Below are 15285 nucleotides of genomic sequence, written 5' to 3' on the forward strand. Positions count from 1 at the left end.
ATCATTTTGAGACAGGGTCTCCTTGTAGCCTGGAACTCACCTGTAGACCAGTCTGGCCCCAAGCTCACAGAGATCTGCCTGCCTCTGCCTCCAGAGTGCTGGGATTAAAGGCTTGCACTACCACGCCTGGGTTAAGATTTACCTTTTTAAAGACAGGATTCTCACCACCATGATTATGTAGCCCTGCCTGGCCTGGAACTCTGGAACTCACTATATAAACTAGGCTAACCTTGAACTCAGAGATTCACCTGTCTCTGCCTCCTGAAGCCTGGGCTTATAGGCAGGCACCACCTCATCCAGAAAATTTACATTTTTAAAAACAATCTTAGGGCTGGAGAGATGGCTCAGCGGTTAAAGAGCACTGGCTGCTCTTGCAGAGGACCAGGGTTCAATTCCCAGCACCCACATGGAGGCTGAAAATCACCTGTAACCCAGATCCGACGTCCTCTTCTGACCTTCGGCACTGCATGACTGGGCACTGCATGATACGGGTGTTCTTACACACATGCAGGCACTACACTCATATACATAAAAATAACAAAATAGTAAAACAAAAATCTTGTCTTTTGAGATCTCAAAAACTTATATAAACAATGCTGTTAGAAATTTAGTTTTGCAGGGCTGGAGAGTGGCCTCAACAGTTAAGAGCACTGACTTCTCTTGAATAGGACCCAGGTTCGATTCCCAGCACCTACAAAGAGGCTAACAATTGTCCAGTTCCAGGGGATCTGACATCCTCTTCTGACCTCCTTGGGCATTGTATGACACAGGTGCACTTATACACATGTAGGCAATACACTCATACACAAAAACCAAAAATAATAATAAAAAAGAAACTTATTTTGGTAACTTCCTTAATTATTTTAAGATATATAATGGACAGAAAATCTGACTTAAAGTCTACAAGACTAGGGAGATGGCTCAGTTAGTAAAGAGCCTGTAGTACAAGCATGTAGAAGGACCTGAGTTCAGATTCCCTAGAATACACATGAAAGCTGGGTGGCACATGTCTGTAATCCAAGAGACAGGTAGATACAATGGCTTGCTGGCCAGCCAGTCTAAACAGTAGGCTTCAGGTTCAGTGACTACTTCTCAAAAATAAATTGGAAAGCCAGGTGTGGTGGTGCACACCTTTAATCCCAGCACTTAGGAGGCAGAGGCAGTAGATCTCTGTGAGTTCAAGGCCAGTCTGGTATACATAGTGAGTTCCAGGACAGCTGGGGCTACAGGGAGACCCTGTCTCAAAAAGACCAGAAATAAATTAAATAAATAAATAAATAAATAAAGTTGGTAGGGGAAGCATGGTGGCATATGCCCTTAATCTCAGCCCTGGGAAGGCTGAGGCAGGCAGATATCTGAGTTTAAAGCCAATCAGGTCTACATAGCAAGCTGCAGGGCAGCTAGGGCTACATGGATCGAGACTCTGTCTCAAAAAATCAACTAACCAACCCAACAAAAAAATGTGGAGAACAGACTGGGGAAGGACATCCTAACATCACATCTGCCTGCATGGGGGGACGTCCACCCACACATGTCTACATACACTCCACACACAAAGGCCCACACGCCTCTAGTTAGTATCATCAATACAAAGTAATCACCATCAATAATACTGACAAAGGAATAAAAGAGAAAAAGACTGGGGCCAGTGATCTAGTGATGCAGCAAAGGGGTACAATGCTTACCTTTTATGCATGAGGTTATGTGTTTAATCCCCAACATCAAGAGCAGCAAATGCTCTTAATCATTGAGTTACCTCCAGCCCCTGACATACATTTTTAGCAAGAATTCATCAAATTTAATAAAAAAAGTGATAAATTAGCTAGGTGTGGTGGCACATGCCTTTTATCCCAGCACTTGGGAGGCAGAGGCAGGCAGTTCACTGTGAGTTCAAGGCCAGCCTGGTCTATAAATCAAGCTCCAGGCTAGCTGGGGCTACAGTGGGACCCTGTCTCAAAAAGACCAAAAGAAAAAGTGATAAATTAAATCAATCTCGTTAGTTATTCTCAGCATACTTTTATCTTGAAGAGTACTCAGAGTGTCTTACATATGAACCAATTTGAATGAGAGAAATGAGGTGCCAGGGTAATGAAACATATACTCATCAACTTACAATGTCATCCCTATGGCTACCCAAAGCAAAGTGGTAACCATAATAGCTGTGACCAGATGAAATTTAATTGCAGAAAAGAAATTCCTGGGCCTATGAAATGGCTCAGCAGCAAAGGTGTTTGCTGCCAAGCCTGATAAACTGAATTAGATCACCAGGACCAACATGGTGGAAAGAGAGAATTAACTCCCAAAAAGTTGTCCTCTGACCTCTAACACACATGTTCATGTGCACACACACACACACACACACAACTTGAGCACATGAAAAAAGAATTATTTTAAAAACATGGAAGAGAATTTTTCTTTCAAAAATCTTAATTTGTTTTAAACAAGGTCTCTGAAGAGCAATTTGACATAATGAATTAAATAAAAATATGCTGGGTGTGGTGGTGCACTCCTTTCATCCCGGCACTAGGGAGAGGCAGGTGGATCTCTGAGTTTGAGGCCAGCCTGGTCTACTTAGTGAGTTCTGGGACAGCTGGGGCTACAGGGATCCTGTTTTTTATTTGATTTTTTTTTTTTTTTGGTCTTTTTGAGACAGGGTCTCCCTGTAGCCCCAGCTGTCCCGGAACTCGCTACATAGACCAGGCTGGATTTGAATTCATAGAGATCCACCTGCCTCTGCCTCCTGAACGGTGGCATTAAAGGTGTGTGCCACCACGCCTGACAGATCTTATTTTTTTTAAAAGATGGCTCTTTAGGGCTGGAGAGATGGCTCAGTGGTTAAGAGCACTGACTGCTCTTGAAGAGGACCTGGGTTCGATTCCCAGCACCCACATGGCAGCTACGGACCATCCTTAACTCCAGTTCCAGGGGAATCCAAAGCCCTCTTCTGACCTCCACAGCACTGCACGACATGGGTGCACTCATATACATGCAGGCAGTACAATCATACACATAAAATAAAAATAAGTAAAATATTTTAAAAATTGTTAAAAAAAGATGGTTCTTTCTAGTATAAGCTTAGACTTAAAACTTGTACAAATATAAAACAACATATAGTCTAAAAGGTGAAAATTTTATTATTATTTTACTCATTATTTTGGTGTAACTGAGAAATGAATAGCTGATTATGACAGAGGCTTTGCTGTGGACTGTGGGAAAGGCTGGGGTCAGCAGATTAACAGAACTAATAATGGGCCTGAGAACAGAGCAGCCAAAGATCTGAAACACACCAACAGGGCAATTTATGTAGCACTAGGATAAGGCCCTGGAGGTAAATCCCTACAATATAAAGATACTTTCCAAGTTTCCTTGACCATTAAATACAGCACTTAGCTAGACTGAAATGGAATGCATTTGTAACTAGTACACATAGTGACTTTCATGACTTTTGAGGCAAGTTTAGGAAATACTGGGGAAGAGTAAATTTGAAAAAAAAAAAAATCCTAATTAAGGAAGAGTAAACCAAGGAATAAGAAAGAGTAATCATGGTTGGATTAAGGGAAAATTCAAGATCTATTTCCTCCAGTGGAGATTAATGGAAAATTCAAAATCTATTATTTCCCCCAATGGTCAGCACTTTTTCTGTCAAGAGCAACATAGCAAGTATTTTAAGTTTTGGAGCCAAATAAGCAAAATTAAGTATATCATGTAGTGTTTATATAGCAAGAGAGAAATTCAATTCCCCAGTTTTTACTAACAAAATTCAAAAGATTAATATAGTAACAGAGAAGTATAATGTTGTTAAGAAGGCCCACTAATAAGACTAGAATTGTCCTTCAAGGGATAAAATTTCACTTAATTCAGATCCAAAGTTAAGTGTTTTCTACATGACCATCATCTGCAAATGTCTACGTGTTAGCAGTGATCTATATTTTTGTTTCATCTTTAAAAACTGTTTTTTTGCACTAATCTATACTGCCAAATATTGTTACAGATCAACAAATATGAGGCTACCCTGGGACACAAGTGAGCCTATCTCAAAAAGAAAAAAAAAATTGGATCATCCATGATGGGGGGCGGGGGATGGATGGACGGACATAGTATTCCAGCCACTGTGGAAAACATCTCGTGGGTCCTCACTTAGGCAAACACATAATTACTATGTGACTCAGCAGTTTCACTGCTAAATATGGACGGGAAAGAACTGATAACAGGTGTTTCAATAAAAACTATGTTAATTTTCACAGCAGCCAATTTATAATAGTCAAAAAGAAGAAACTACTTCAATGTCCATCTAAAGATAAGGAGATAAAAAAGTTTGTTGCATCCATATGATGAAATTCTATTTAACTAGAAAAGGAAACGAAACACTGATACATGCTACAGCATGAGTGAACCATGAAAACACTGTGCTGGTGAAAGAACTGAGACTCGAATGGCTACTTGTGGACCAGGTCCACTGCTTTGAGATGTCCAGAAGATGCAAACCCTAGTGAAAGTGGATTAGCAGTTAACAGGGGTGAGGAAAGGAGGTGTGAATGGATTGCTAATGGGTACAGGATTTCTTTTGGGGATGACAAAATGTTCTAGAATTAGATAGGAATTGCATAACTTCCGAATATACTAAAAATCACTGAACTGTATATATTGTTGTTGCTGTTATTATTATTATTATTATGATGATGATGATGATGATGATGATATTGGTCTCCGTAGCCTCAGATGGCCTGGAACTCACTATGAAGACCAGGTAGTCTCAATCTCACAGAGGTCCTCAGACTTGCCTCCCAAGTGCTGGGATTAAAGGCATGTACCACTACCTGTGGCTTTGATTTGCATACAAAGGAGTGAATTAAATGTCATAAACCTATGGAAAAATTTTGCTAAATTTTAAGCCTTTCTCAATAGAATTATTGTATTTCTTAGCTATAAAAGAGAGTATATTCGACGGGTGTAGTGGCGCATGCCTTTAATCCCAGCACCGGGGAGGCAGAGGCAGGCGGATCTCTGTGAGTTCCAGGACAGCCTGCTCTACATAGTGAGTTCCAGGACAGCTGGGGCTACAGGGAGACCCTGCCTCAAAAAGACCAAAAAAAAAAAAAGAGCATATTCAAGTTGTGTTGTTGTGTTACATGTACCCATGTCAAAAAAACATAAGGCTCAAGGGTGGAGAACACTTGGTATGAACAAGATCCCAAGTTCAACTCCAGGCATTAAACAAATTATAACCCATGGTTTTGTTTAAGTTTATAGATTTTGAGGGCCGGTGAGGTGGTTTAGTGGGTAAACGTGCTTGCTGCCAAGGCTGATGATCTGAATTTCATCCTCAGGATCCACATGGTGAAGGAGAGAATAGACTCCTACAAGTTGTCCTCTGGCCTCCACAGACAAGCTGCCCCTCCCCTCAAAATGTAAAAACCAATTAAAAAAAATTTTTTTAAGTTCATAGATTTAAAATAATTTTTAAATTTATTTTTATGTGTATGAGTGTTCTGCCTGTACGTATGTAAGTGCAATCATGTGTACAATACCCACAGAGAACAGAAGAAGGTACCAGATCCTCTGGAAAGGAAGTTATGAATAGTTGTTAGTTATGGCATGGGTGCTGAGAACTGAACCCAGGTCTTCTGAAAGGAGAGCTAGAGCTCTTAACTGCTGAGCCATTGCTCCAGCCCCAAGTTCATATATTTTATGAATGTAAAATAAGTAAACCATTAGCTAAGTCTTTGGCAATTTTGTTTGTGTTGTCAATTCTGTTTTAGTGACATTTCCTGAAAAATATTTAAACTGAAAACATTCTGAGGATTTAATCTCAATGTCAAACAAAAGCATTCAGAAAACCTAACAATTTAATAAGCAATAAAATTCAATTTCAACAGTTTCATCTTTATAAAATACTTTAAATTACTAAAAATCACTACCATATTAGAGTCACTCATTCTATGCCAGGCCCCAGAAACAGCCCAGGGGTTACAGTCATTCATTCTATGCCAGGTCTCTTTAGAACACGCTTAGGGTTTACCTCCTTCTCCTCTGGGCAGTACAGGGGCCCTGTTGGATGAAGAACAGCTTTCTGTGCATAATAAAAGAGTTCTGATATGTTCTTCAGGTTTTTTGCTGAACACTGAAAAAAAAGTTTCAAATTTTATATTTTAAAATCAATTACGAGAGCCAAAAACAATTTTTAAAATGTCAACATAGAAGAAAAAAAGCCTGGTATGGTGGGCATGTCTAATCTCTGCACTTAGGAGGCAGAGGCAGACTGATTTCTGTGAGTTCAAGGTCAGCCTGGTCTACAGGGAGACTCTGTCTCAAAAGACAAGTCAACATAGGGTATTCCTCCCTGGGAACACCTCTCTTTCTCAAGAATATTCCTCATTTTCCCTTAATAAATCTACGATCATTGTCCTTTAAAAAAAAAAGTCAACAAACAGTAAGAGGAAGTTTCTTTGAAGAAACTGGAAAACGTGTCTTCTTCTGTAGACATCACATTATGAGTGTTTACAACAGAACTTAAAGAGGCCAACTCTACGTTTTTGGTTTTATTTGGTTTATATGATTTCATAAAAGCAAAAAAAATTATTCCATCCCACATAATCCCCCCTCCTATTCCAAACTTCAAGTTATTGAGCATTAGTCAACAATAAATTTCCAAGTTTAAAAAATGAGGCATACCTCCACACAGGTTTCTATTTCTGTATATTGGTTCATAATAGGAAGGATGGTCTCCATGCTACTATATTCCACCAGATCAGATTTGTTCCCAACCAATATCAAAGGCAGCCTAAAACAAATTGGGCATAATTAGATTTATATTTTAATTTACATCATAACCCATTCTAACTAAAATACTTTAATATAATCTACCCAAGATAACATCTTGGGGCTGGAGAGATGGTTCAGTGGTTAAGAACACTGGCTGTTCTTGCAGAAGACTCAGGTTCGAATCCCAGCACCCACATGGCAGCTAACAACTGTCTGTAACTTCAGTCCCAGGGAATCTGACAGCCTCTTCTGACTTCCAAGGGCATTGCACAACACGGGTACACTCACTACATGCAGGCAATACACACATACACATAAAATAAAAATAATAAAAAATGTTTTTAAAAAAGATGGTATCTCTACTATAGTCAGGTCAAGCCCCCTTGATAGCAGGTTCATTCATTCATTCAGCACACATCTATAGAACACCTGTTACAAACCATATACTCTTCTAAGTATTAAAGACATAACACAGAGAAGCTTCTTCTCCATTCTAATAGTGAAAAACAGAAAAAGAGCAGTAAGTAAATAATTCCCAATTCAGTACTCTAAAGGAAGTGAATAGAGAAGCATGGAAGAGAATAATTCGAGGGAGTTCATCATAAATAGCAATTAAGAAAAACCTTCTCTTGAGAAGGTGACATCTGAGCTAAGGATTAAAGGACAAGATGGAATCAGTCACATGGAGAGCAGGGAAGAGATGGTTGGCAAGAAGGAAAAGCAAGAACATCCTGGTGGGGTGAGAGAACAAGAAAAATATTCCAGAGTGAATAGTAATGCATGAAGAAAAGGTACGAAACGGGGCAGGAGAGGATAAAAGGCCAGACACATACCAACACTTAAACCAGTAAAATGTTAGTGTAGAAGCCAATGAAGGGTTACAAGCAGGAGCAAGATCTGATCAACTTTTTTTTTTTTGGTCTTTTTGAGACAGGGTCTCCCTGTAGCCCCAGCTGGCCTGGATTTGCTATGGAGACCAGGCTGGCCTTGAACTCACAGAGATCCACCTGCCTCTGCCTCTGCTGGGATTAAAGGCGTGTAACACCATGCCCAGCCTGATCGACATTTTAAATGAAATGACCTGCTACTTAAAAAAAAAATTTTATGTGTATGAGTGTTTTGCCTGCATGTATGTAAGTGCACCATGTTGTGCAATGCCTGAGGAGGTCAGAAGAGCGTTGAATGCCTCTGGAACTGGAGTTACAGATGATTGTTAGCCACCATGTAGATGCTGGGAATTGAACCCGGGTCCTCTGCAAGAGCATTCAGTGCTCTTAACCACTGAGCCATCTCTCCAGCCCTGACCTGCTACTTTTTAGAAACACATAATGAAATATTACAGCTTGATACGATCTCAGTTTGCATCAAAATGATCCCAGTGGGAGAGGTACTGATGAGACAAGACTGGTCATGAGTTAACTGTTGAAGTTATGGGACAGGTCCATTACACTGTTCTCTCTACATTTTATATGTGATATTTTTTTCATTAAGAAAAAGCTCTGGAAAAAAAACTTTAAAAATTACTTATAAGTATGCATGTTTTGCCTGCATGTATGTAAATGCACCTGTGTTGGGTAATGTCTGCAGAATGCCCACGGAAGCTAGAAGAGAGCACCAGATCCCCTGGACCTGTAGTTACAGATGGTTGTTATTTGCCATATGGGTGTTGGGAACTAAATTTGGGTCCTGTATAAGAGCAGCCAGTGCTTAGCCATCTCTCTAGCCCCCCAAAAATGTTTGTTTATTTGTGTGTGTGTGTGTGTGTGTGTGTGTGTAGGTCAAATAACAACTTTCTAGTCAGTTCTCTACTTCCACTATGTGGGATCCAGGTTCAAGGTACCAGATTTATGTCATCAAGCTCAGTAGCACGTGCCTTTAGCAGCTGAGCCATATTACTGGTCCATAAAAAGCTTTTAGAAACTATGTTGGCTTGGATTACAAGAATGAAGTGAAGAAGGAAATATTCATATGAGACCTATTTTAGAAGTAGAACCAACAGAAGTATCTCATAAATTAGATACAGGCATTAAGGGAAAGGCAAAAATAAGATAATAAAAAAAAAAGCCTGGGGGCTATGGTTCAGTGGTAGAGTGCTTGCTTGTGTTGCACATGGGAGGGCCTGGGTATGGCCTCAAACACGCACACTGGAGCAAGTACACAGATACATATACAGGTTTGTTTGTTTTGCTTTTTTTGTTGTTGTTTTATTTTGAGACATGGTCTCCCTGTAGCCCCAGCTGGCCTGAAACTCGTTATATAGACCTTGATCTCACAGAGAGTAGCCTGCTTCTGCCTGCCTAGTACATCAACATACCTGGCTCTACATATACAGGTTTTTAACTATCCAAAATGGATGGATCTCCTAAGACAGAGAAGATTGAAGAGTTTTTTTTTTGGGGGGGGGGGTTGTTTGGTTGGTTTTTATTTCTGGGAAGTAGGTGAACAGAGAAGAATTTTGTTCTAGGTAAGTGAAATTTGAAAGGACTATGGGAAATCTAAATAGGTTATCAAAGATGATCAGGGTAGTAGAGAACTGTTACTTGTGAATACTAAATAACAGCTTAGAGGCAAAACAAATCCTCTTACTAGACTCTAGACTCTCAGCAGAAACATCTGCAGCATTTAGTTTAACCCCCCCTGTACCATGTGACTTATTGCTTATATCACCCAACTACATATACCTAACAAAGCTGGGAGGATTTACAAAAACAGTGATTTATAATGAAATGTATGCATCAGAATAATTTATAGAATGCAAAACAAACAAACAAAATAACAAAAACACATGTATTCCAAGTTTATCAAGTCTAAAATTTCAGGTTGAGATGAAAGCACCTATATATATTTTTCGAAAGTCTCTGAGAGGACATTGATAGGCATCCTTGATTAATATCTACTGTGACAATGGTCTAAAAGAATTGTATGGAAGAAGTATGCAACAAAAATACATTGTAGAGCACTTGGAAAGAATTACTGGAAAGTGTAGAGTCCATATAAAGTATAGAGTTAAGCATAGTAGTACATGAATATAATGCCAGTACTTAGGAGGCTGAGGCAGCAGCAGTTTGAATTCAAGGCCAGTCTAGACTACATTTTGAAAACCTATCTCAAAAAACAAAATGGGGGGCTGGAGAGATGGCTCAGTGGTTAAGAGCACTGACTGCTCTTGCAGAGGACCCGGGTTCGATTCCCAGCACCCACATGGTGGCTACAAACCCTCCTTAACTCTAGTTCCAGGGGAATCCGAGGCCCTCCGAAGCATTGCACAACACGGGTGTACTCATTACATACGGGGCTGGAGAAATAAATGACTCACAGGTTAAAAACACTAGCTGTTTTTGCAGAGGACCCAGGTTTGGTTCCCAGTATCCACATGGCAGCAAATAACCGTCCATAACTCTAGTTCCAGGGGATCTGATGCCCTCTTCTGACCTCCTTGGGCACTGTATGACACAGGTGCATTTTCACACATGCAGACAATACACTCATACACATAAAAAAAATAGTATTTTTAAAAAACTACAAAACAAAAACAAACATGCAAACAAACAAAAAAATAAAGTATGCCCACTTTGGGAAAAAAAATCAATAATCAGAAAAATAAGTTACATTCCTGCGATTCAACAAGGGAAAACCTCAAAGGCCAAGGATAAGCTCATCCATGACTGTACCCCTAAATTAAATTACAGCTCAAGTGTTGAAAGCCATTTGCACATGGTACCACTACAAAGGCTATCACAGGGCACAGTGATGTACACCTTTAATCCTGGCTACTTGGGAGGCTAACACAGGAAGATCACAAGTTTGAGAATGGCCTGGACAATATAGTGAGACTCTAGCTCTAAAATAAAATGAGATGAAATAAAAAACAAGATATACAAAAAGCCACAAACTAGATACAATGTTTTAGTGATAGCTAATTTTAAAAAAAATTCCATGGCCCAAACTACTACTTGATAGATCTTGACAAAAATGTGCTTTCTTCTCTGAAGAGACCCTCTTAGAAATGTCTCAAAGAAGAAGAAAAGTGTGAAGAATGTAGTGGGTATTGGATTCTTTAAGGCAGTACTGTACAATAGAATTTTCTGTGGTGATGGTTTTTATTTTCACTGTCCATGACCATAATTATTAGCCACAGGTAGCTAGTGAGCTCTTGAAATGTGGGTAAGTGTATCAGGAGCCTAAACATTAGTTTTATTTCATTTTTTAAAATTAAAAAAAAATATTTTATTATTTTTACTTTATGTGTATGCTTGTATTGCCTGCATGTAGGTAAGTGCACTCGTGTTGTGCAATGCCCGCAGAGGACAGAAGAGGCTATTGGATCTCCTGGAGCTGGACTCATGGACAGTAGTTAGCTGCCATGTGGGTGCTGGGATTCGAACCTGGGTCTTCTGCAAGAACAGCCAGTGCTCTTAACCACTGAGCCATCTCTCCAGCCCCGAATGAATTGCTGTGACATTGGACTGCATCACTTGAGAGAATCATTCTCTTTTTTCCACTTTGTCAATAACTCACCACAAAATTTAAAACACAATAAAAAGGAACATTCAGAGCCGTAGAGCCACTTAGGTCATACGGTCTCCCTTCCAGAAATATGTAGGACAGGCATTTGTGTGCAATCAGATCTCCTGACTATGAAGAAACAAAAATGCTGGAAAAGAATTCTGAAAATTTGAGCAAAGGGCCAGATGTGTACAATTAATAAATGAGTATGATTTTCCCAAAATTAAAAAAAAATATTTTATTTTAGGTATGTGTACATGTGTGTCTATGTGGGGGTATGAGTACATGAGTGCAGGTATCCACAGAGGCCAGAAGCATCAGGTCCCCTGCAGCTACAGTTACAGGTAGTTATGAGTCACCTGACATAGGCACTGGGAACCAAACTTTGCAAGAGCAGTATGTGTTCTTAACAGCTGAGCCATCTCTCCAGCTCCTTCCTATCACTTAAAAAGTTGACATGCTTCATAAATAACTTAAAAAAAATTTTTATTCATTATTTTAATTTTATGTGTATGAATGTATTGGTGCACCCATGTCATGCAGTGCCCGAGGAGGTCAAAAGAGGGCATCAGATTTTCCTGGAACTGGAGTTACCGACAGTTGTTAGCAGTCATGTGGGTGCTGGGAATTGACCCCAAGTCCTCTGCAAGAGCAATCAGTGTTCTTAACCACTGAGTCACCTCTCCAGCTCTCTAAAAAACTTTTATCCAATTAAATAATATTGTGCTGGGCGTGGTGACACATGTCTTTACTCCCAGCACTTGGGAGGCATAGGCAGGCAGATCTTTGTGAGTTGGAGGCCAGCCTGGTCTACATAGTGAGTACCAGGCCAGCTGGGGCTGGGGCTACAGGGAGACCCTGTCTCAAAAAGACATAATAATAATAATAATAATAATAATAATAATAAACAATAATAATAAAAAATAGTGATGATGATGTAAGAAAAAAATTCCATTTTGACTTAAAACTGAAAACTTAAAACACTTATTCACAGAACTACCATTCTGTTTAGAAAATTAGATTATGTGTGTTCCCTTGCTTTTTACACATCACACTTGTATCTTCACACACAATCTCTTTGTATGAATTCATAAATGAAGATCTATATGGTTTTTAGAGAACTTATATATTAATAATTTCATTTGATTCCAAATAAAGCTACATGCAGCCAAGATACATATTACCTTTCTCCCCACTTAGAGATGAAGAAAATAAAGTCAAATGAAGTCAAAGTTTTACAATTTGTCAGTGGCCAAACTTTTACAAAGGTTGTTCACTATTTTCTAAGTCCTATGCTCTGAAATACAGCACACTATGAGCAATCAACAATTCTACACCTCATCAAAGAGGAACTGAAGAGAATGGGCACACACAACACAGAGCAAAGACAGACTCTAAAATCATCAAAATATTTCATCCACTAGTAATTAGGAATCATTACAGTATCAGCTGTTTTTCCTTTGCTCTCAAATCTCTCTGCTGCTTCTAAACATTCTTGCTCCCAAAGAACATATTGGGGGGTGGGGGGAGACTGCAGAGGGCAGAGGTGGGTAAAGAGAGGGAAACTGATAAAACCAATGTAGGGGCCCAGTGACATGTCTTAAAGGGTAAAGGCGCTTGCCTGAATTCCATTCCTGGTACCCATATGGTGGAAGGAGAGATCAAATCCTGGAAGTTATCCTCTGACTTTCATGTGCACACATGTATGTGTGTACACGTACACACACACGCACACAAATGTTTTTTAAAAATATAAAGGTAAGCTGGGCGTGGTGGTGCATGCCTGTAGTCCCAGCACCTGGGAGGCAGAGGCAGGCGGATCTCTGTGAGTTCCAGGACAGCCTACTCTACATAGTGAGTTCCAGGACAGCTGGGGCTACAGGGAGACCCTGTCTCAAAAAAGACCAAAGGGAATGTGGACAACATAAACAACTGATGGAGCTATGTAAAGTCTTGGCTATTCATTACTGTTTCTTACACCTTTTCTCTACTTGGAAATTTTCAATACAAAGTTTGAAAGAAAAAACAATACCTGCTGTCTTTGTCTGTTCTTTCATTTATGAGAGGAATCCATCGGCTTGTTACCTAAAATGAAAATTAACAAGGTTAACCATTATGCAGAATGTTGAGAACCATTCTGTACTTAGATTCCCTAAAACTCTCAACCGAGGATGAGCTTTTGACAGTGCCCCATTAAAGCCAGGCATAGTGGCATGTATCTGTAATCCCAGCTGCAGAGGGTGAGGCAGGGAGATCATGAGTTCCAGGCTGGCCTAGGCTAGGCCAAGAAACTGTCTTAAAAACCCAAACCAAGCCCAGCGTGGTGGTGCATGTCTTTAATCCCAGCACATGGGAGGCAGAGGTAGGTGGATTTTTGTGAGTCTGAGGCCAGCCTGGTCTACATAGCGAGTTCCAGGGCAGCTGGGGCTACAGGGAGACCCTGTCTCAAAAAGACAAAAGAAACAAAACAAAACAAAACAAAAAAAACCCCAAACCAAACCAAATACAAAACAAAAACTAGGGAGACTGAGATAGGAGGACTGGGAGTTCAAGGCCAGCCTGGGCTATATAACAATTCCAGACCAGCCTGAGCTATTCAACAAGAACCTTTCTCAAAATAAACAAACAAATAAATAAATAGTACCCCACTGAAATTTAAGTACAGTGGGAAAAAAAAGTCACACATTCATACCTTGTCAATAGAATGTTTGTTGTTAACAGCATAAACTATACAGATGACATTAGCCTAGAAGAAAAATTGACAAATTAATGGCATTTTAAAATAAAATATACACAGTAGCGTTTAATTACCAACTAGCTATTTTTGAGCCAAAGGAAGAAAAAAAATTAGAAAAAGAAAATTTTGAGTGTAAGAGGAAAATATCCTGTCGGATGGTGGCACACACCTTTAATCCCAGCACTTGTGAGGCAGAGGCAGGTGAATCTCTGTGAGTTCAAGGCCAGCCTGGTCTGCCTAGTGAGTTCCAGGCAGCTGGGGCTAAAGGGAGACCTTGTCTCAAAAATATCAAAAATAAAGAGGAAAATATCCCTAAGGAATTATAGCAAAAAATATACACCCAAAAATGAACAACAAAAATTGAAAATTCTTGGTAAACTGTGCATGGTGGCACACACATGTAATACCACTACTTAAGAAGTGAAGGCAGGAGGATTAGGAGTTCAACACCAGCCTCAACAACATAGCAAGTACAAGGTCAGTCAGGGAGACAGAAAGCTCTGTCTCAATCCCCACCCACCATCAGAAAAAGCAAATTCTTGCTGGGAATAGTGGCACACACCGTTAATCCCAGCATTTAGGATGCAGAGGAAGGTACATCTCTTCTCTGAGTTTGAGGCCAGTTTGGTATACATAGTAAGTTCCATGCCTGCTGGGGCTACAGGGAGACTGTCTCAAAAAAATAAAAATAAAAGTAAAAACAAAACTCATAGAATTATCACTGCTAATACACACGTGCACATACACACACCCACGCGCACAACTACTTTTTAACTTACCTGTGATATCTCTTGATGAAGCTGTTCATCACTCTGTTCTGCCTCTACAAATGACAAAAGTTAGTGTTTTGTATGTTAAATACTTTCTTAACTAATAATCAAGCTGAAAAGCTCTGTGACATCTACCTAATAGAATGACATAGTGGGGCTGGAGAGATGGCTCATGAGTTAAGAATGCTTGCTACTCTTCCAGAAGATCCAAGTTTGATTCCCAACACCCATATGACAGCTCGCAACTACCTATAACTTTAGTTCCAGGGGACCTAATATCTTCTTCTGGCACACATGTGGCACACACACACACACACACACACACACAAATATATGCAGGCACTCACACACACTCATTAAGTAAAAAATAAACAAATCTTCAAGATGACATAGTATAGCACCAGGCTAGGTATTAAAATAAGGGCAATTCCAGGGAAGGAAAAGTTGAACTATGATAAGGAAGTTGGTTAGCAATGAAAAAGAAATAAACAAGAGTACAATCAGACATGG

The 15285-nt window shown here is 39.7% G+C and overlaps 1 protein-coding gene across 7 annotated transcripts in view; it reads right to left on the reverse strand.

Moving 5' to 3' along the window:
- Positions 1-15285, reverse strand: part of Rhot1 (ras homolog family member T1) — a 79337-nt gene that overhangs the window by 41781 nt on the left and 22271 nt on the right. For all 7 annotated transcript variants that reach the window (XM_029553559.1, XM_029553561.1, XM_008848180.3 and 4 more), the window contains 5 exons: positions 14785-14828; positions 13961-14014; positions 13301-13353; positions 6673-6781; positions 6020-6121 (listed from right to left, as the gene is read on the reverse strand). In XM_029553559.1, coding sequence (XP_029409419.1) covers positions 6020-6121; positions 6673-6781; positions 13301-13353; positions 13961-14014; positions 14785-14828 — 362 coding nt within the window. The remainder of the gene's footprint in view (positions 1-6019; positions 6122-6672; positions 6782-13300; positions 13354-13960; positions 14015-14784; positions 14829-15285) is intronic.

Source organism: Nannospalax galili, unplaced genomic scaffold (genome assembly GCF_000622305.1).
Source record: "Nannospalax galili isolate Female #2095 unplaced genomic scaffold, S.galili_v1.0 scaffold363, whole genome shotgun sequence".
Taxonomy (NCBI): Eukaryota; Metazoa; Chordata; class Mammalia; order Rodentia; family Spalacidae; genus Nannospalax; species Nannospalax galili.